General features: G+C 38.6%; 1 protein-coding gene across 1 annotated transcript in view; it reads right to left on the bottom strand.

Moving 5' to 3' along the window:
* NALCN (sodium leak channel, non-selective) overlaps positions 1 to 14,494 on the bottom strand; it is a 233,685-nt gene extending 219,191 nt beyond the window's left edge. The window contains exons 1-3 of the mRNA XM_058846993.1: positions 14,383 to 14,494; positions 4,952 to 5,098; positions 2,451 to 2,633 (exon numbers count right to left, since the gene is read on the bottom strand). Coding sequence (XP_058702976.1) covers positions 2,451 to 2,633; positions 4,952 to 5,059 — 291 coding nt within the window. The 5' untranslated portion in view covers positions 5,060 to 5,098; positions 14,383 to 14,494. The remainder of the gene's footprint in view (positions 1 to 2,450; positions 2,634 to 4,951; positions 5,099 to 14,382) is intronic.
* Between the last annotated feature and the right edge of the window lie 8,705 nt (positions 14,495 to 23,199).

Raw genomic sequence — 23,199 nt, 5'->3', positions numbered from 1 at the left:
TCAATACCTCCCAGAATAATCTACATAACTTTACCAGACACTTAAGTGAGTCTCTGGGATGCTCCTTTTTGACCTTGTTGAAAATCGGGACAACGTTCACCAGCTTCCAGTCAGCTGGGACATCTCCAAATTCTCCAGACCACTCAAAAATCATCGCGAGAGGTTTTGTGGTGACACCAGCAGCTCTTTGAGGATTCTTTGATATATCCCATCAGGATCCATAGATATTTAGGAATCCAGCTGGAGCAGCAGATTCTGAACATTTTCAGGGACAACTGGAAGATGATCATTTTTGCAGTAATGGTCATCCAGTTCAGAGACTGAGATCCCCTTGGTGCATCATCCATGCTGAACACAGAGGCAAAGAATGTGTTAAACACCTCTGCCTTGTCCATGTCTCTGCTTGTGAGGTGACCATTCTCACCCTGTTAAGGGCTGATGTTATTCTTACACTTCCCATTGCCATTAATATACTTGAAAAAACTCTTTTTATTGTCCCCCACAGTTCTGGCAGGTTTAACTCCAGCTGATCTTTGGCCCATGAATTTCTTCCCTACAGTGACAAGCAGCATCTTCCCATCTTCCCATGTCACCTGACCTTGCTTCCACTGGTCATACATCTTTCTTTTTTGCCTTATTTCCAAAAGAAGACTTTTTGCAGCCAAGCTGGCCTTCTGCCTTGTCTGCTTGATTTCTGACATTTGAGAATTGCCTGGTCCTGTGTCATTAGGAGATGACATTTTAAAAGTGACCAGAACTGATGGACCCCAGCATCTGCAAAAACATTTTCACGCGGGACTCCACTTACTAATTCTCTGAACAGCCTGAAGTCTGATCTTCTCATGTCCAGAGCTGAGGTTTTGCTGTCATTTTTCCTCCTGTCAACAGAGATTTTAAACTCTTGCCAAGACAGCTGCTGATCTCCACTGATGAGATGAACTCTATTGACAAGCAGTAGATCAAAGAGCGCTTCTTTCTGAGTCACCTCCCTTAGGACCTGTTCCATAAAGTTGTCATCCAGGATTTTTAAGAATCTTCTGGCCCAGGTTGTACCAGCTATGTGATGCTCCCAGGTAATTTCTGGCAAGTTGAAGTCCCCCATAAAGACAATGGCAATCCTTAATATTCTTTTCTCACAAACGCACAAATTTAAACAGACCAGTAAAAACAACAGGCTATGCAGCAGCTTTCATAGCCCCTAGGTGTTGACTGTGAGTGAAGTTGGTATTTGCATACTCAAAAGCTCAGAAATCAAGCCTTGTACAAAAGTCACACTGTTGGTCACCCCTTCCTCTCTCTCTGCATTTATATCTACATTTCCTTTTCTCTGCAAAGGCTGTACTGGTTGTAATAGAAACATTTTATTCCCACACTGTTCAAATGTTCACAATGGTCACTAATTCCCCATGCATAATCCCGTGTCCACATCTTCACTTTCTTCATGGACATCTCTGAATAAGAGAGCTCAGGTAGCAGCCAGAAACAGTACTTCACAAAGGATTACTCTGGCTTTACACAACCCATGAATATTTTCTCAGAATCATCTTATTTCAGTAACTTCTAAATATTAATATCAATGACAATTAAATTTTTACTATTAATATTCATTAAGTATGGTCAGTTTCTCTGAGTTTGTTTGCTATCTGAAAACTCAAAAAAAATTAAGATCTTAAGTACAACATCAGATGTCTTTGGAGTCACCAGACCTTTAAGGAGTTAAAAGCAAGGATAACATAACACACATTATCTATTGTGTGCAGTAGTGCCATAATTGCATTGTCAGTAAGGTCTGCAAATGGATTTTATACATGAAAGCTGAATTTGTATCTTTTTGCAGAAGACTAGAAACAATCAATAAAATAGCAGTACCAAATAATGATTACTAAAATACTCTGGTTTTGCAGCTTCCAATCCACTTATACAAATTAACCCACAACAACAGCAGACGTATGATAAGAGAAGCATTTTGTTTACAAACATGGACTATCTCAAGGTAAAAAAATTCAAAGCAAGATCACTTTCTCTACTAGCTCACAGTAAGACTCGTTCTTATTTATGCAAAGTACCATACAACAACATATCCAGCCATATGAAATGAAAACTAAAATTCTAAGTCCATATATGGACCAACAGACATTTACAAAATATTGTTGCTAAACTGTATGTAGCTTATTTTTCATTTCATTCTTTATACTAATAAAATGAAACTATCTCTTTGTTTTCTTAATAGGAAACCTTTCTTATGATGCTTGCATTATATTTTGGGGGGATTAAATATACAGCAAAGCTACATCTTTATCCATCTGTCTTTTCAGTTTATACACCATGGTGTTGCCTGCAGTTAAAAACAATCACAGCAAGATCTTGCAAGTTAAAAAACGAATACCAAATGCCATTAGCATACATTCAGATCACTGGAAGCACATAGAGAATACTGTTTAAATGCTTACCTTAACTATCCCACGGATATGCATTTTTGCTATCATCTCTGCAGTGTAAAGAAACATCAACAGAGTATCAAGAGCAAATGTCACATACTGGAGAGGCGGATAATGCTCGAAGGTTTTTGGAGTATTCATACACACAGAAATAACACTGATGATGGCACAAATTCGTAGTAAAGAGTGCACCCACTGAAAAAAAAAAAAAAAGAAACAAAACATAACCCAAACACAAGATTTTGCAAGATTGCTTTGATGTTCAAAAAAACTTTGAATACTTAGCTTCCATAACTTATGCTGGCACTCTTTCATAAACGTACATCTATGTTTTTTTACATCACATATACATTTACATATAAAAGGTCTTAAACCAAAAAAAGCACTCCTAAGTTACCTATACATATATAGACATATATATATTTTTATTAGTTAATTTGTGAGGTTGTATCATTCAGAAAACATGAATTAAGAGCCATGAAACTGAGAACTAAGGATTCCATCATTTCTACTTTGTGGTACTTGTAATTTAATTTCTTTTCAAATGACAGCTCATCACATTTATGGGCAGACAATAAGTAGAATTAGTTATAGTTATAAATTGGGTGGATAGATTAAAAAAGGTATTTGTGGAAAATTTTTGTTCAACTCTTAGGAAGGAATTTTATTTAAATCAGTTCACAACTCAAAAAATTAAGTGAGAGTCACAGGATTAAAAGCATCCTTCCAGTTATGAAAAGAATAAATATAAAAAGAATAAAAATAAAAAAGAGTATGTCACAGACAGCTACTTTTTTCAGGATTCACTTTTGTTCCAATCAAGTTTTGTTGCTATAGGAGAACAGTTCATTTCCATTACTAATTAGGACTCATTCCCACTCCTCATTGCCAGTCAGAGAGGGAGGTGTAACAAAAAAGCAGAACATAGGAGTACAGAGGTTTAGGCTTGGATTTTTTTTTTTTTTAATCAAAACATGATTAAAACATCTTGAAGTCAAGAAAGTATAATGAATCATAGTTGGTAAGGCCCTATCTATTGTAACAAAAAGGAAAAGATACTTCAGCAAGAAAAAAATCTTTAAACAGAAACCACTGAAGTATATTTATCATAATGTTTCATCTGGGGAAAAATTCTACACTCATTTACAGCGTACCTCAGACCTTTCAATATCTAAAAGACTCAAGAACAGCCACTTAATACTCACTGTTCACTCACTTAAATGTAATGATATCTGAACCGAATTGAACAGCTCTATCATTTGCATACTCTGAGCCCTGATTAATAAATTGTAAGCAGAAGGCACCTGATGAATGATTCCAACATCCCTTTAACATCCCCTTTGTTTTGAATCTTTGTGAAACAATTAACATAAGAATTAAAGTGTGTCTGATACAAAACTTGTTCTCTGCTACAGTAAAGTGTCAGTACTACAAACACTAAGCAATATAAAACTAGTCCATCAGCACGACAAGAAAAAGTTATTCCATGAAAACCTCATGCATTGTGTGATGAGAAATGTAGGTAAATACCCATCACATATTTATGCAATGACATTTTGAGTTTATTACAGCAGCCAATAGAAACATTCTACTTAAATAACGGACAACACCCATATATTAATTAATGCTAAATAGTTTCAGGTGTTAAAACTCAGCAGCAAAGCTGGGGTGATCTGGCATCTTTACTACAAATGAGATGATGGTTTCCTTTAATGAATGAAGTGCTAACAACAGGTATTATTTCAGAATATTTTATTTCCTGCTTTTAAAAAGTAAAAAATTATACACTGTGATAGATTGGCACTAAGAGAAATTTGAAAATGCCTTCTCTGCAAAAACAGAAATCATTATTGGAATTCTGGATCCATGCTCAATGCTGAATAAATAATTCAATCATAATAACTATATTTATGTAGTAAAGACATTTTCTTAATACCGTACAGTCTATTAATAATTCCACTCCCAATGAAATTTTCCCCAGTTTAAAGTTGCCAGACACTTTTACATCTCTCTTTCTCTCAAGGCAGATTTTAGGTTAAATGGTAGCAGAAAAATGAACTGTACTTCAAAAAACCAACCAAAATAACAACACTTTTATATTCATAAATGTTTTAAAATGAGAGATGTGAAAGTCGAAAGTGCTTATTGCTGGCTGCCACTTGAGCAACAAATCCTCCTTTAAACATACTTTTCAAAAGCTCATTTTATGAACTTGTAATTTCAATGAACATGTTAGGAACCAGAGATCATGAAAGGATGGCTGCTTTAGAAGAATCAATCCGATGAAAAGGTTGGGAAATACTGCTTGATCACCCCATAATTTTGCAACAGCCAAAAGAAACAATTTTATTTAGTCTTTGATGTTTTTTAAAAAATTAACTGGTACACTAGCAACTAGAGTTCAAAACTTGTTTCTGACTAATATCTAATTCAGAATTTTTTGTGGAAGTCATATTTCAACAATTCAAGTTACATTTAACTTAAAATTAGTAATTACATAAAGAGATACCTACAGGTTTGTTAATCCACAGAATATCAGCATTGTCTGACAAAGATTCATCGGGACCAAAATCTGTAACTGGCTGGGCTTCCACCCTGGAGCTCTGTTTCCTTTTTAGCATCCTGAAGTTAACTTCTCTTATCTATAATCATGAAACCTCCTTGGTGAGAAAAAAACAGAAAACATTAATTCACTTAAGCAATTTTATAATGCATTTTTAATAGTTTTATAAATAACCCAAAGCATTTTGTTTTCACGCACACTTCTTTTGTACTTACTGATTAATAGGATATTGATTTTATTAAATGTAAATCACTGACATGACTCTTGTTAGTTTACAAAAAAAATTACACAAAGGTATGCAACACAAACAATTACCAGAAAGTTAGCAATGCTGACAGAAAATTTGTTTTAATATGCGAGGAATGCTATTGCTATGAACTTCAACACAGAGTAATCATTGGATGGATTTGACCTGGAGCCATTTAATTAAATGGTGACATTTCTATTTATTACACTAGGCTAAGATAAATCCCAACATGCTGAAGGCAAACAGGCAATGTTAAGCAGCCAATAGACGCAAATGTTATTTACTGAAATCAGAAGAGCCTTTTTGCTATATACTACTATTAACATGTATTTTTCTAATACTTTTTTTGATGTTAACAATTATCTATCCAACAGCCAAACAGCTGGCTATCTGTGGGGCATGTGTTAGCACATAGAAGGACTGAGGAAAATGTGTTGTTTCCACAAGGTCAGGCTGAGTCTGGACATTCCTGCACGGGTGCCACTGACTGAGCCTTCTGTATGCTCAGCCATGTGAGCCAGTACTAGGGGACATGCCATGAGAACAATAAGGTGAGTTAGATATTAGTATTGACTTTCCCACAGACACATTTCATGGGTCCCAGAGTCCAAACAAATACAAACAGATGAGGAAGATACACTCTCATGAGAAGTAACTGCCCATGAAATACAATTCTATTCATGAAATACAACCCCTTAGAGAATTTTTTTTTTCATCAAAGTGCGGGGGAAGAAAGTAAGATCTTGGGACCTTGTTCTGGACCTTTACTCTGGACCAAGTGTTTGCAGGTGATACTTCCCTGTGACAACTAAAAGTTTGTCAAAAGTAGTATAAGATAGAATCATAGAATGGTTTGAGTTCAAAGAAACCTTTAAAGATAATCTAACTCAGTTCTCCTGACATGAGCAGGAACATCTTTCACTAGATCCGACTGCTGAAAGCCCCGTCCACTTTTCAATGATAGGGCTACCACAACTTCTCTGAACAGCCTGTTTGTATGTCTCACAACTTTCATTGTGAAGAATTTCTTCCTTATGTCCAACCTAAATCTTCCCTTTTCCAGTGTAACTCTGTTGCCCCCTTGTTCTGTCACTACAGGCCCTGGTAATTACAGCCCCAAGTGTCATCACAATGACAACTGTAATGTGAATCCAAGAAACACTATCCTCGATTAGCTGGAGGCAACAGTGGGTTCAGGACTGCAGAAGTGCCCATGTGCTTGGTCTCAGCTGGCCTTTTCAACCCCATGGGCTGCTGCTTCATGTCCAAACACTATGCTTGCATCCTTGTATGTCTCTTCTTTTTAGCTGTTATGTTGAATGTAAAGCCTTAATCTTATTCCAAGCCCCTCAAAGTCTACCCCTGCTCTGTTTTCTCTTTCAGATTCAACAGGTCAGTTCCTGTCTCTGTAAAACCAAGTCGGATCCATTGGTCTTTGTACAAACCACACAATAACAGTGCTGAGGTCTTGTACTAATGTTCCCAGGTGGAGGAGCTGACATTATGTGATAACTGATTTTTAAAACAAACAGAAATAATATAGGGGCACAAAATAACAGATAAATTCTGACACCTATCTTAATTTTAAATGGTCATTCGACGAAACCTTAGCACAAGCAAAACTGGTAAGCTGACACTAAAAACATGCAAATACTGTAAAATGAGTATTATATATTAATAACCCTTCTCTAACAAATGAAGAATGAAATAATATTCACAGAGGTTGCATGCTCAAGCTTCATGCTCTCACTTCTGTTATGTAACTGAATTCACTACTTCCTCCTCTTTAGAATTATTTTTTCCATTTTCTCCAATTTTTTCCCAGTATAATGGATTGACCTTTTTTCTCTACTTAGACCAAAGCACAACCAGAAATGCTTCAAGTCTCAGAGTTGCTGTTGTGCTTTTGGAGGTCAAGAAACCTTAAAATGGCTACATTTAGCATAGTGATAAGAAGTTACTGCAATGCCTCAGGAGCTGCATTTCCCAAAACCTTAGGGAAAAAAAAACACTACCTAAAATGTTTCTGACAAGTATGTTCTTTTAGAAATTGTTACTCAAAAGCTAATCAGTGAAATAACAAAATAATTATTTTATGTTTACTATTTCTGGTAATGGCTATTACTGTGCTCCAGTAAGCTTTTAAGAAAAAATGTAGCAGCAGAGAATTAATAAGGTAAGTGCAATGAATAATTATGAGAAAAGGTTCAGGATATGAAAAACTGATTTTTGTTTAGCCACTTACTGATTTTTTTTTAAATAAATAATGGTCTAAATAACAAGCCATATCCATTTGGGTAAGAAGGCAAATAATTATCAACAGTCTATTAAAAAGAGTATGTTGTTTTTATGCTTTTCTCAGTATTGCTTATTTATACATTTGATGTGCAGGAAGATTAGCCATACCCTTCTAATAAAATTCCCACTTATCCTTTTACCCAGTGCCTCTGTTTGTCCAAGTAATTTTTAATTGGTCCAGGCATGGAAAATAACATGAACTTTAGATGTTCATAATAAATGTCCATCATGGATTCAGTTCACGTACTTAAATCACAGAAATAACAGAATATTCTGAGTTGGAAAGGACCCAGAAGGATCATCAAGTCCAGCTCTTTAGTGAATGGCACATATGGATATCAAACCCACAGCCTTGGCATTACAAGCATCATGTTCTGACCAACAAGCTAATCAGTGTCGTGACTAAAGAGACTAGAATTCTTAAGAGGCAGCCTTAAAGAAATCTCCATGTATATAAAACCAAATGAAAGGGAAGAAATGTTATGAAATATAAGAATCAGCTTGTTTACTTCTCTACTTGAAATGACCAGAAATGCACACAAAAACCTCAGAATGACAATGGCAAACCAATAATATTTTGTAAATGGCCTTCAATAAGATTATTCAAAATATATAGCATAGTTGCTTTCAAGCTTTTATGCAATTTTTTTTGCTGTTCTCACTACTTTTAGCTTACATGGGAACACACGCTTTTCCATGTGCCGCCGTTTCCAGACTCTGCCATGTATGTAAAGAATTTTAACCCTTGGACTACTAATCCCTTTTGCACTTGTTTCTTCAGGGAGGAACCAGCTGAAGGATGAAGAGAAGGGGAGCTGTGCACGAACTCCTTCCAGCATGTGACAAGCAGCGAGCAGCGCACCAAGCTGTGCTAATTGGGAGGATGTAGTCCTCCCTAACCCTGATACAAATCCACCCCTGCAGTTCCTGCGTTGGTTCCGACATACGTCATTAGGTCTTTCTTTGATCACAACCTGTTATTAATGTGAAAGGCTTAATAAATTCCCTAGGACGTATTTCTAGCTGCAGTGTTTTTAAGACATACTGGGTACAGGGCAAAGACAGGCTTTAAGATGGGAAAATATAATGGAATTTTGGGTCTACAACCACTTCACATTTCTTTGGAGTACTTCCTTTATAGTAGCAATGAAAATTCACATTGCAGGTGTCAACCTTTTCAGGCAGCAATGTAGTGCCTTTTAAATTTCTACTCTAATTTTAGAAACAAAGGCAAATTAAAAGGAATAAAACGAAAATTAAAATTACACTCTGAGCCCCTTCAGATCCATTAGGGCAGCCTTGTTCTCTTCCTTTCTATCTCTGAACTTGCAAGCATGTTCTGCAACCTCTACACTTTCTAAACCACCCCCACCCACTAAATTTGCAGCTTCTGCTGGAAGGAAAGTATGCCAGGACAATGGTTGGGGTAAACATAAGACCCACTTTGGAAAAAAAAGAAGGTATAACCCAGTTTTCAAAAAAGAGATAGGAGAAGGTATAACCCAGCTTGCAATATTCCCACAAAGTGCAAAACACTCCTTCTGATGGAAATATGCAGTTCCTAAAAAAATCAAAAGACAAATTTTAAAAAGTATCTGATCCTCCACAACATCAAAAGCTGAGAAATCTGAGTCTCGTTTATAAAGTGAGCTCACTGTATACAGCATTATCTGCTCAAAAGATCTCTATCACAAAGTCAGGAAAACATGCTTATAAAGGCTCCGGCTGACAAAGCAGGCAGGTGAAAAATGACTTCACAGAAATATAAACAGGAAAATAAAGCAGATATTCCTACCTATGACTTATGGAGAGAGAGTTCAAAAATCAGACAAATCCTTGGAATCAGCAATGCCTGGCTTCCCAAGTACTTTTTTCTCACTGCCTATTGACTTTGTCACCTGACATCTTGTGAGCTCTGCCTGAAGGTCCTCCCAAGGCAGGCCACCTACAAGCACTCTCTTCAATTCTCTCCTCTTTGAAAATGTCAACTCCACTTCCAACTTCTCCCAGAGCAGGGACACAGAAAGTGGCATACACACTTCAAGACAATAATTATCTCTCTAATCTGTCTAATTGTGCTCTCACAAGAATGTGAGAGCTAAAATGTGTGGCAGGAAGATGATGTGAACACCCATAAACATAGCATGGTGGCAAAATCCCGTTTCCATACTATACATTAAAAAAGCCCCAAAGTATAGGCTATCTTAAAGAAATTGATTGGTCTTAACTTCAGCATGCATTAGATGGTTACAGAAAAAATATAACTTCCTATTCTTTCATCAATAGCCTTCTCCTTCCCTTTTTTGCGTACTGACACTGCTCCCTACATCCACACGTTCTTCAATCCCTGATTTTGGGTATAGGTACAGTTAAATGGCATTTCAGCATTTGTTTTCATGTAGCAAAAATTTGAAGTGAGCAAGCTGCATACACAACAGTATAGATATATTTATTTTAGAAGGGTAAAGACAATTCCAGTGGATACAATCATATGGCACATGCCACCACAGATGCTAATAACTCATAACTATTTTCAAGTAAGAGTTATTTCAGTATTTTTTCTCTGTGTAGTATCATAATTGTATCTGATTAAATGTTCTGAAAGATCTCTTTGTTATTTACGCATAATATACTGCTAATAACTGACCAAACTTGAGTATTAAAAACAAAGCTGTTTCCTCACAAAGAAGGTGCCCTGAAGGAAATATTCTAAAAATCAGTTACATTCACATTTTCAAATCATTTGGATACAGGTAGGAAAGAGCAACTGATATCTTATACTTACTAAGTGGATCCCAGACCTGGGGTTCACAACTGAGAAAGGTTTAAAAATTGCTTGAGGTTGCCAATGTAAGAGCATCTAGTCTGAAAACAGACAGGTGTTCAGACTTAAGCTCTTTGTTCGCAATGCATTTTCTGTGTTTTGCCTTATTATCAACTAAGGACAATGCTCTTACAGTAATCATTTCTTACATATAAAGTCTTCCTCTCAGATGTCACCAAAATCAGCGAGCAAAATCTGCTCAGCCAGGTCTAAAGCGACCTTTGTAGTAAAGAGCAGGTACACTCTCACATTCCAAAGTCCCAGTTCCCCATGTATCGCAAAGGTAGAACACATCCAAGCACGAAGCAGCTATTTCCCTGTACAAGTAGCCAACTTTTGCTTTTCAGTGGAGACCAAGACACAAGCCTGGTGAGCACCCTCCACCTCCCCCTAACAGGCTGGTTGTTGGCATGACCAGTCAACATGATAGCTTTCCAGGTCCTACAGTTATACTGTCAGAATGGCTGATGAAATGCTAAAACGTAATGATGGCTGCTGAATGCACAGCAATTATATGTAGAGAAAATACCAGTGGCAATGTATTTCCTTCACAAATACATTTGCACAGTTTAACATCTGGTCTACTTTGAAAGTTCAGTTTGACTGTGGGGCACTTACCCACCATTTGCTGACCTAGGATCAGTTGACTGCAGTGTAGTCTATATATGTCAGAGCCCACTGCAGACAAAAAGACACAAAGCAACCTCCTTAGTAAGAATCATGCTAGGAAAAAAAAAAATAGAAGTGTTCTGGACTTCACTTTTGCAGCATAACCTGTGTCCAGGTGGAAGTTGTGTTCAGCCCTTTGTGAAAGTGAGGGGACAGGAAATGTTTGAGTGGATTCAGGGAGCAACACGCCCTCTCTCTATAATACCCCATGTTCAATAACATGCTCTGAGTACTGTGGATCAATTTTCCAGGGTTTTAAAGGAAGGAATGAGGGCACCCTTCCCAGAATGATACAGGGGTGGAAAGAAACTTCTCTGTAGGCAGATGGCTGGCAGCATGCCCACTTAAGTGATTATTTTAATGTTTCTGGGATTTTTTGTATCATTAATTACATGCTAATGTGACTAGAACCTTGTATATCCATCTTTTCACTATTTAAATACCTAAAAACTAAAATAAATTGTGGTTATGTTCATGTAAATTTGTTACAATTTTTGCTAAAATAATTATTAATGAAACTGAAATATTCTAGTTCATCTTTCCTTCCCAAATTCTTCCTTTTTTATCCTTTAAGAAACTGCCAGCAAAAAGAGTTGATGTCTATATATTTTAAATGTGAAGTCCTGAAAAGAGAATTAGGGCTTTTTTTATCCTCTTATCTTCCCTCTGAAACAAACTAATTGACATGCCCTTGCTGTGTGGCAGTTCCTAGAAGTTGCACCATAACCTCTGGTATTTTAGGTACTGTACACAAAGGCTTTACTTTGGAGGGAAAAAAAAAAAAAAAAGGAAAACTGAAATCATAGAATCATCACAAAGCTAGTTCAAGTTGGAAGGATCTCAACTGTTCTTGTGAGACCCCTGCTAGATTCTCCAGGGGCCCAGCTCCAGGGTGTGCAACACAAAACACTGATCTGTGGGAATGAGTCCAGAGGAGGCCACAAAGACAGGCTGGAGCACCTCTCCTATAGGCTGAGAGAGGTGGACCTGTTCAGCCTGGAGAAAGCTCCATGGAGACCTTAGAACACTTTTCCAATATCTAAAAGGGGTTACAGTCCCTGGGGAAGGACTTCTCAAAAGGATATGTAATGACAGGACAAGAGCAAATGACCTTAAGATAAAGGATGGTAAGATTAGATTAGATGTCAGAAAGAAATTCTTTACTGTGAGGGTGGTGAGGTACAGGAAGTTTTCCCAGAGAAGTTGTGGATGTCCCATCCCTGTCAGTATTCAAGGCCAGGCTGGACAGAGCTTTGAGCAATCTTGTCTAGTGGAAGGTGTCCCTGCCCATAGCACTGGGGTTGGAGCTAGACGATCTTTAGGGTCCCTTACAACCCAAACCATTATTTGGTTCTATGCTCTCAAAAGGTCTCCAGTCATACCTCCTGCTCAAGCAGTATCAACCCTGGTGACAGTCCAGGCTATTGTAGTTTACTCAGGTTACTCCAGTCTGGTCTTGAAAACCTTCAACAAAGGTGTTTTTTTGATCAACTTGTTTCACTACTTGATTGTCCTCACCATGAGGAAAAAAAAAAAAAAAAAGACAGAGAGAAAAGATGAAAATATCACAGAAAATAAAGAAAGGAAAAATAAATTACCTAGTAGAACCACGACAATTTGCAATTGTAGTTTAGGACTGGTATTTTGCAAAGCAAGATATTTATCAGTATTTAACCAATCCAGGAGACCTCAGTTGAAATAAAAGATGCTATGAAAGTAATGAAAACGGGAACAGAGAAAGGTTGGAAAGGAAAGAAAATATGATTCAACTTGTAACACCCACATTAGGCTGACCTTGTTTTCTATCCCCAAAAGATCTTGTGTTCAAAACCTACAGGAGATCCAACCATGGAAGCCTTCTATCAGTAACACAGTAAAAATTATTTTTGAATGCAAGACCTCTAGTTTACTCATAAGCACATCAGAAATCTTATTTGTAACAGACTGAACTCCTAAATACCTAGGCAGGTGGGGAGGAAACCCACCTCCTCAGAAGCCAGCACCAGTTCTGTCTCATCGTGAGCTACTCATGCCTCAAGAAGACATTCTCATCTGTAGAAGTCTTCTAGGGCCAAGTCCAGCAGCCCATTAAATGGCAATGAACTGTGATGGACCTGATTTCCGGTTAAAATAAAACAGATACACCAAACAAGAAGAGTGAAGCAAAAATGACATGTCAATTGTTACAGTTTTGAAAGTTATCAAGCTCGAAAGGTAAAAAAAAATAAACAAAACCAACCAAAACAAACAAACAAACAAAAAAAACCCCACCAAAAACAAACAAAAAACGCAAACAGAAAACCCCGCCAAATAAAAACAAACCGAACTGTTCCTAAAAGTCTCCAAAGGTATATGTATATACTTGGAGAGCTGGAGACTTCTAGCATCCAGTGAGACCAACTCAAAGAAATGTCATTTCTCACCCCCTTCCCGAAGTTAAGAAGCTTTTGTGATTCATGCAGCAGAGCACAGTTCACTGTTAATATGTATCATTTCTCTGTTGATCACTCAGAGGGCTGGTGGAATGGGGCTGCTGGGGAAGGAAAACGAAACGAACAACGAAATGAACCAGGAAATTGATGATGCTTAAGACAAACACAAAATACTTAAATAGCATTTAGTTAGTGTTTTCTCGGGGTAAATATTTGCCTTGATGCAAGAACGGTTAACCTACCAAATCACAGATGACTTAAAAGCCATGTTTGCACGTTCAGGCCATCAGAAACCTTGATCCTTTCTAGAAATGTGTCTCTGATTTTACTGAGAGAACTAAAATAAAAGGATGTCAATTACAAGAAAACACTAAACATCTCTCTCTATTCGATGTACGAACCCCTGACACTACACGTTAAATAGATTTAGCCAGGCCTGGGTACATCGCTCCCTCCAGTCACGCCAAGCCCGCAGCCCCTGCGAACCAGCCGAACGCTCCCCATGGGGAGGGAACTCTCCGCAGCCACCCCCGTCACAGTCCACAACCACCCCGGGAAATGGGTGCCCCCCGAAGAGGCCTGTTGGCCTCGCGGCCCCGCTCCGCCTCACTGACGAGGGCTGCGGAGGCCCCCGGGGTGCGGGGCAAGGCCGGCGGCGGCCGGCCCCGAGCGCCCCCTCCCAGCGCGGGGGAAGGACGGCCGGGGCGGGCGATGCGGAGGGCGCCGCCGCCCATTCCTCTGCCCCGGAGCCAGGCGGGCCTCTGGCCGCGCCCGTCCCTTCCCTGGGAGCTGCCAGCGCTCCCGGCACAGCCGCGGCGGCCGCCGGCACCGAGGGGCCAGGGAGGAGGGCGGGGAGGCGCGGGGCCCCACCGCGCTCCGAGAGCGAGCCGCGCCCGCCGCCTCCGACCTACCGCCAGCATCTCCCTTCATGGCGCGGTCGGGAGCGGCCCCCGCGGGTGTGCGGGTGTTGCGGTGCTGTGCCAGCCTCGCACGCCGCCCTCCCCGCGATGGATCGGGGCGGCGAGGCCCGCCCGGCGGCGGCCGCGCTCAGTCTCTCGGCAACGGCGGCGGGGGCGGGCGGGGAGGGAGCAGGTGCGGAGGAGACGGTGCCGACCGCGCACGGGCGCCTCGGAACAAACAGACCCCCGCCTTGCTCAAGAACCCGACTGGGAAGAGAGGGGGCTTAGCGGCCCCGCCGCCGAGGGTGATCCCCACGGCGGTCTCGTCTCGCAAAACACCTCCACAGCGGCCTGGAGCTGTGCTCGCTGCGCCCCGAGACACGCGGGAGGCGCCGGCACGGCACGGAGCCCGCCGGGCGGTCCCTCGGGCCGAGCCCGCACTGCCCCTCTGCCCGCTGCAGCCCGGGCCCAGGCGCCGCTTGCTGCGGCAGCTCTGGGGGGCTTTTTTGTTTCTTGGTTGGTTTGGGGTTTATTTTTGTTTTTCATTATGCTTTTCAAGTGCTGGGATAGGTTATTTATTTTGGTAAGAAACCCTATTTGTACATCTTAGGGCTTTTTTTTAGTATTGGTATTATTTAGTATTCTTCGCCCCTACTTCACTGGGTGGTCTGAAAATTTTTAAATTACTGAAGAGCCCAGTCTCGGGTTCCACAAATAATTCATTTTAATGAATTAAATTAATTTATTTAAAAATATAATAAAAAATAAATTCATAAAAATACCTTCACTTGCTGGGCTTAGGGGTCTTTTTCCAGCCTAAATGATTCTATGAAAGAGACACCACAAATAAACAGATGAAGAAATAATTGGAAAATTGTTTCTGTAAATCAGGTTGACATGTTCCAATCTGTATTTATCTTCTTGAACAAATTAAAAAAAAAAAAAAAAAAGTAAAATTGTGTAAAATTTCTGTTTAAATGAAACTGGATGATGGGAAATAATGTAAGCCTATAACTTTCTGGAGATGGTAAAGATGTGGAATAGGATTCAAAAGACAAAGCCCCTAGCAAAATACCCCAGAAAACTGAAGGAAAGTGCATGGCATAAATTGTATTAGGTTCCTTTAAATTATATCTATTTAATGCTGGCAACCAAAACTAATAAGCCAGTTAGGGAGCTGGCCTCAGGATTACAGATGCAGTCCTGCCAGCACTACTTACAAGTATTACCAGCATTAGCAATTCCAGTAAATTTAAGCACCTAATTTTAGTGTTTGCTGTTTTTGATAGCAGTCAGCTGATATTTCATGAGAAAAAAAATTGTAAAGCAAAACAATTTAAGAATAAATGTGCTGACAAATAATACTCTTCCCATTTTGTCTCTTCCTCCCCACTTAATGTTTCATTACTTGGAATAAGTTGCTAGGCAGCATTATGCTGTTGGTGATAGCATCTCATAAATGAAAACTGACAGTTGCAAACAGTGAAACGTTGCAGCTATATCTAAACAAAGGAAATCAACATCTTCCAGCAGATGTGACTTTTTGTAACATTTTTTCTATGGATATACTGGCCTCTGAAAAATAATTCTCGACAGAACAATTTTCCAGTTGGAAGGGACCTCAGGAGGCCATCTGGTCTGACTGATCTGCTGAAACCAGGCTCAGAGATGAGATCACACCAGCCTGCTCAGGGCTTTATCCGGTTGGATCTTGAAAACCTCCCAAGAAATAGACTGCACAGCTTCCCTGGTAAGCCTGTTTCAGTACTGGACTGGCCTCGTGCTGAAAGATTTTTTTCTTGACATGCACTTGGACCGTCCCTTGTCAGCTGTCTCTCCTGCAATGCACCCTTGGGAATAGCCCAGCTTTGTCCTTTTGACATCTTCCTCATAGAATCTGGCAAACTGCTCCTAGGTGTCCCCAAACCCATCCTTCCTTCATGCTGAAAAAGCCAACCTCCTTCAGCATCTCCTCATGCTCCAGTTCCAACTGCCTTGGTGGCCTGCCACCAAATTCACATATTAGCATCTGTCATGTGTTGGAGGGGGGTTCAAAATATGCTGCAGTAATTTAGATACTGTTTAATGAGTTCCCTGAAAAAAAAATTCATTTCCTTACACCTGGTTTGTGTTATATAGGCTATGTGTTTCTGTGTGTATTTGACACTTCTCCTTTCACCTGATGATGTATTTGGTAACATATTGTTACTACCTGCCCTTACTCACAACCTGCTAGTGGGGACCCACACTTTCAGCAGAAGACTGGTTTCTCTGTCTGTGAGCACAACTTGCATCAGATGATGCTAATGCTGGAAGAAGGGCTTAGCCCCTGATACCTTGATGTAGCTGCCTGTGTGCAAAGGTGAAAGAGTAGTCTTCCATTCATAGAATTGTGCAGATGGTGAAGGTTTCCTGTTGGCAAGAAAAAACCCTTTCCTGCTTTGCTATTTAACCACAAATTCACTTCCAGATTTGGCACATGAAAAGCAATTATGAACATTTTAGAATTTGAGTGGTGTTTAGCAGACATATGAGGATAAAGTAGAAAACTTAGGTATCTATAAAATTGCTGATACAATTTTTCAAAGAACCTATTAGCTCTTTAAAGTCTGTAATGATGTTTTAATATTTAGGGTTGAAGTTTTAATTCTGATTTAGAAAATTCACACTGGCCTACAAAGCAAGCTATAAACATATAAATAAAGACAGAATTTTGGAGTTAATCTTACAATACTACTTTATGGTAATGTTAAATAGGTCAAAAATAAAGATACTTTTTAGTAAAGAAATATCTCATCTCTACAAAAAAAACCAACAACCCTCATCTCTACAAATCAAGACCAGATAAAGGAATTTCCTTATTCATCCTTCAAACTCCAACACATTTAAAATTGGTCATGGCAAAATGTCAGTTTAAAAGAAAATTTTTGAAAATTCCAGAAGATTTGTACTGAGAATTTAAGGGGAGAATTCTCAACCTTACCCATAACTTTCATTTCTGTAGCATAATCTGCAAATCCAGTAAAATCTTCACGGATTAAAGATAATTAACAAACCAAAGTTTCCTAGACCTGCTCACTCCTAAAAAAATGGGGAATTCAAAGCATCTATTAATAGTATATTTCCTTACAGAATTTGAATAGCCCTCAAGCCCTGGTTTTACTTCTGAATTTATTTAATCTTTATTTGCTTTATTGTCCTTACTTCCCCTAAGTATTTGTTAAGTAGTTGAAGAGTAATGTAAACAAATTTTTAGAACATCACAAGGAGATGATCATATTGGGATTGCCATTGTTGGAATTTGATCTACCACTTATGAAAAAACACAGTGCTGGATTAGATTTCAAACTGTCTATAATGACTAAAAGAATTCATGAAATATTCATTTTGAAATTATGCTTGAGCTTTTAAAAAAGGTCACAAAATATCATTTAGCAATTCAGAATTAAACTCCGGACCCAAAGTAAGATTTAATCATTTTGGCATGGGATACAAGTAAAACACTGCTAAATTCCTGCCTGTTGCTCTTTATCTTCAGGGTGTCCAAGTCATCTTAATGGTGGTTACCAGAAAGTTCTCCCATAGTCTGAAGTCCTCCTCTGTACATGCTGAGCAGCACCCTGGTATTATTGTGGCCCCACATGAATCAGATGAGCTGAGCAGCGTGTAACTATAACAGAAATGGTCACAGAGCAACATCAGACAAATGACAGCAAGAGAAACTCAGTTAATGTTCATGAGTAATTTTGATCGGGATGGGTTAAAAACTGTCATTCTTGAGTGTCTGTGACCTGTGTCAACATTGAGGAACCAGAATAGAGGACGTGGAGTATGGTTTTCTTAATTTCACACCTTACAGAGTCCCAAGTTTGCTACTAACAGTGTGTGGAATTTGCTTCCAATAGGTATGGAATTCTCAGAAGGACCATAGTGGTGTTTCCCCACACTTCCTTTTTCTTAATTTCTGTCTCTCCTTCATATTTGATTTAACAGCAAGCAGTGCAAGATAGCATTGAAACCATACAAGATGGTTGCTGTTGCCCTGGAGTATTTGGTGTGCATGTGTTCAATTTAGGCATTCAACCTGAGTTACTGCAGTTCTGTCCTGAAGAAGTCAGCAACATCTATTTTTAAAATTTGCTATCCATAGGAACAGCTCTTTGGTAAAAAGGATGAGGAAGATCCTTCATTGTAACTTATTCAGGTGACTGGTTAAAAAGATCACAAATACGACAGTATTTACCACTATTTTTGATTTTTCAAGATTCCCAGCATCAAGAAACCTTGTCCCTTTGAGAAATAAAGCACAAACTGATCATAAAGTAATAATTTATGGTGAAAAATTATATGCCTTTTATTTCCTTTCTTGGGCTCTTTAATTATACTGTTACCTTGGCTTATAACAGAGCTTTACTTGGTTTCTGAAATAAATGCTAAACAGTTAAAAACACAGTAGACTGGGTTTTAAAATGCACTATTGTTGCTGGCATTTTGAGCTTTCTTGCAAGATCATGCTTAAATATCTTCTGCATACTTAAAGCTTCTGTAAAAGCAGGGTATTACTGCTGTGTAGGGGAATTCACTAGCAAACACTGAACAAACAAAAGACCTACCAACTATTTAAAGTTTCAACTGAGGCATGAAGGAGTAAGCTAAGGTTTTACCCTAGAGTATAACAAAATAACATCTTGATTAATGTTGGCCTATGAACTGTTTGTGTAGCTTATGTTCTGTACTATTCAGGCCAGCTACATTCAGACCAGCTCAGCTTTTATCTTGTTCTAACCTTGATCCTGTAACTCCAAAACCTATTTGTATTCCCTATGTGATACCATCAGCTGTCCCAGGTTCCATGTCATGGCAGCAAAATTAACACAAGTTTTTCAGTTCTGTACAGCTCTGGTGTACTCTGTCTCCTGCTTCCTTCCAGGGATGACATTCATCAGCACAGTGATGACGCTCAACAGTTGCATGCATTTCTGAACTGTTCAATTTAGACAGATTTTAGTTAACTCCATCAAGTACTTTGCTTCACGGCTGTTGAAGTGGCTTCTCATAGATCTTTACAGCTATCTATATTAGTGGTTGTATATCCTTGACAGAAGAATCACTGGACACTTCCAATTTTCTTTGTTCCACATTTTATGGAGGAACAATAACTTGTTTGATATGTGGGATTTTCAACTTCTGGTTAATTTTAGAAAATTTTGGTGTAACTGAATGCCTCTGCATTTGAATGCCTCAGTCTCCACTCTTACAAACCCATGCTGTTACTAAAATGGCTTCAATGGAAACCCAGGAGGACTATTTAGTAGATTTTTATGGTTTCCATTTTTCTTAAGCTTAGACTGTTCACTTTATGTGCAGTTTGATTTGTTTTATTAAGAAGAAAATCCTTAAGAATGGCATGGAATGTGTTTTGCCAAGCTGATGGCTTTATTAAAGTGACAACAAAATTAAAACATTCACTAGGAGGCTGTAATAAAGGAATAGGCGGACTCCATCTGCTCTCCAAACCAAATCAAAACTTCTTCAATAGCACATTATGCCATCAGAATCATATAATTATGGAATATTTGAGGTTGGAAAGGATCTCTGGAGATTGTCTAGTCTAACCCACCTGCCCACAGCAGGATAGCCTAAAGCATGTTGCCCAAACCCTGTCCAGATGGCTTTTGACTATGTCCAAGGCTGAAGATTCCACAGCATTTCTGGGCATTCTGCTCCATTATGAGACCACACTTACAGTAAAAAATTTTCCTTTTTTTTTTTCTTATTTTTTAATATTATTCTTATTTGTTTTATTATATAAACAGTTCTGGTAAAGTTGAAGTTAAGACATTGCCTATAAAAAAAAATAAAATCACTGCCTATGAATTATCTTGTCTACCCCCAGGCTTGCAGCTTAGTTTTTACAGTTCAGAAGACTATGAAATCAAAAAATTAACCTTCACCAGTTTGCACAGAAAATTACCCTACTGGTTCCTCTACTGGTCAATAAAACTGCAGGGAAAAGGTTTATCCCAATCTCTCTACCTAATTCTGAAAACTTTTATCAAGAACAGTAAAAGGATACACTTCAAAAATGAGGTTTAAGTATAAGTGTGCTTAATAGGACACTTAATTTTTTTTATTCCATATCTTAATTTGAAGTAATTTTGAGTCTGACATGTATTATTTAAACTTATTGCCTATTTTGAAAAGTCTGTTTAGTATTAGCAGGTGTGTTACAGCTTCTCCTCATCAGCAATATGCTTTCTCTTTTCTACCTTTACTATGCAAGCAGTGGCATTACAACTTGTAAACTATACACTTACCAAGCAGGTCTAGAGCTTAGTCTGAAACTCCAGTGCATGAGAGAAGTGGCATTTTACGAGTGCTGTGCTTCCTGTAGGTGTTATCCAGTAAATAACAAAGTTCCTTAGGGTTGTATACAGGAGTGGCTGAAAGGAAGTGAGCAATTCTCAAGGCAGCATGTGAGGTTCCCATTTAGAATGAGACTGACTTCTTTTAAATTGAATTTACAGTCTGTTTGGAAGCCAATTAGCTCCTGAATACATCCACATCACATATACATATACATATACATACATATACATACATATACATATACGCAAACATTCTAGGCTTAAATAATTAAATAATAATATGAGAAAGTGTTGTAATCCATTAAGGGAGCACTGAGATGTTGTATTAGAGACAGGTACTCAAGAAAGCATTTATTAAATACAAGCTCTGGGTGCACATTTCAAATATGCACCCTTCAACTGTGCAAGTATGCTTTCTCTAAACACAAAAGATCCACAGCCAAAAGGTGTGTATTTCTTCAAAACATGACAGATGCAAATAAATAAAAAATAAGACAGTGATAAATTCATCATATCATGGTGAATGTCTTCTCTGCGTACATTTGAAGTTATAGTTTGTAGTCTACTTGAAAGTATTCTGAATACCTGTCAGCAACAGTCTGCTCAGGGAAAAAGGAGGAAGGTGAACAGATGGCAGCCTTTAAATTTGTGGATTAAAGATAAATTTCGTGCTAAAAGGGAATTACTATTGTTTAAAATGCAAAGCTTTCTATTTATTCTTCTCTAAATTGAGACTTCAGGCAGTACAATTTCTGACAATCACACTGTTCTTAAAAGTGCTCCTTTCTGTAATCTAAAGGGTTTTAATTTATAAATTTTCTTTTACTGCAGTATTATAAATACATTTCAAAAACTATCACACAGATAGAACATGTAGTGCTGCATTAAGCATGGACTTCAAAGTTCATGGACTGTCAGAAGTAAATGCCTGCCAATATTACTTCCTTTTTCACTAGATCCATCAAAGTAAGTCAGATGCATGGGGTTAGCAGGACTGTAAACATTCACAGACTGAAGCAAACAAATCATTCAATACAGGATTTTAATGATCTGCGTTGCTCGAGAAAACATTTTAACACATTTGCAATATGAAATATAAAGGGCAGCAAAACTGGTAAAAATAGATTCAGTATACAACAGCTGTATATTGGGCTTTTAGATTTTTTTTCATCCTAATTCTACTTGCTTGTATTTTAGGGTAAAATTATGTTTCATAAAGAAGGTAGTACACTTTGAGTAGAAAGTGAAGTTTTGCATCTCACAACTCAAGATGACTTACTAAAATACAACAAAAAGTCTTGTGTTTTAATAGTCCATTGGAATAATGTTTGGGTTTCACCTGTATATCTTCAAGGAATAAGAATGTATGTTTACAAATATGCTAGAGCAGATTTTGTCCAGTCTCTTCTTTTGTGTTTCAATAAAGTTTTATCCTCCAGCTGAGTACTTGACTGAAAACTGGCCCCAAACTAGACTTTAAACGTTCTTTTGTCATCTATAAGGACGGCAGAACAAAGCTAAAATCCTTGATGCATTACTTTTTTTCTTTTTTTTTGCAGGAAGATAACTAGCAGAACTAGTAATGCTGTAAATTGTAGCCTTTAGTTCACTATGTAAAATGCAAGACACCCACTTAAACTCATAGGAAAGGCGAACTCCAAGTCAGAAATTTTTAACTACATCTTAAAATGTTTTCTGAAACAGTATAATCTGTGGAATATTAGATATGCAATATGAAATTAAAACAAGAACCTTTCATTCTGAGAAAGCTACTGATCTTAATCTCCAATACAGGCTTCAAAACCAGTGCAAGTTTCTGTCAGCTGCCTGCTTTAAAAATGCGTATGTGTAGACTAGGACACCTTTAACTAACCATTTTTTGTGGTCTAAGTTTGTTTCTTTAAGACCTTCCCATCCCAGGGAGGTATCAGGCAATCAGCAATTTCCCATGACAGCCAGAGGAGTCAAAAACCTTTCTGCGGCATAAAGAAGTGCACGTGGCCATATCTGCCAAACTTGATTCGTTTGGAGAGACTATCCTTCCTTTTAGCTTAAAGCAATTCAAAAATCTCCCACTGCTGACATGAAGTATTGGTGTGTGTTTTAACAAGGCATTAGGAAATGGCTAACTAATAATACTTCTAATGTGCAGTCACTCATGCTGCTGTAGGTTGGCAGCCCGCAGTGTCGCACGGAGCTGTGACGCGAGCAGGTGACCTTAGGGGAAGGAGGGAAGGGACGGACGTGGGGAGGCAGGCGCCAGGGAGGTGCTCCAGCAGCCAGGCGGGGATGCTGCAGCTGCGGAGCGCTGGTCCTGTCTTCTCGGTACAAGTTTCACAGATTATCCCAAGCAGCCGTCTGTCAAAGGACAGGGGGATACACATACCTCAAATATTTACGGTGCCTGCACTTTGAGAATGAGACAGTTCGTTCACATCTGTGAACGGGCCACTTTTAAAAC

Source organism: Poecile atricapillus, chromosome 1 (genome assembly GCF_030490865.1).
Source record: "Poecile atricapillus isolate bPoeAtr1 chromosome 1, bPoeAtr1.hap1, whole genome shotgun sequence".
Taxonomy (NCBI): domain Eukaryota; kingdom Metazoa; phylum Chordata; class Aves; order Passeriformes; family Paridae; genus Poecile; species Poecile atricapillus.
The sequence above is the reverse complement of the archived record's forward strand: the minus strand, read 5'-3'. Positions and strand labels throughout refer to the sequence as shown.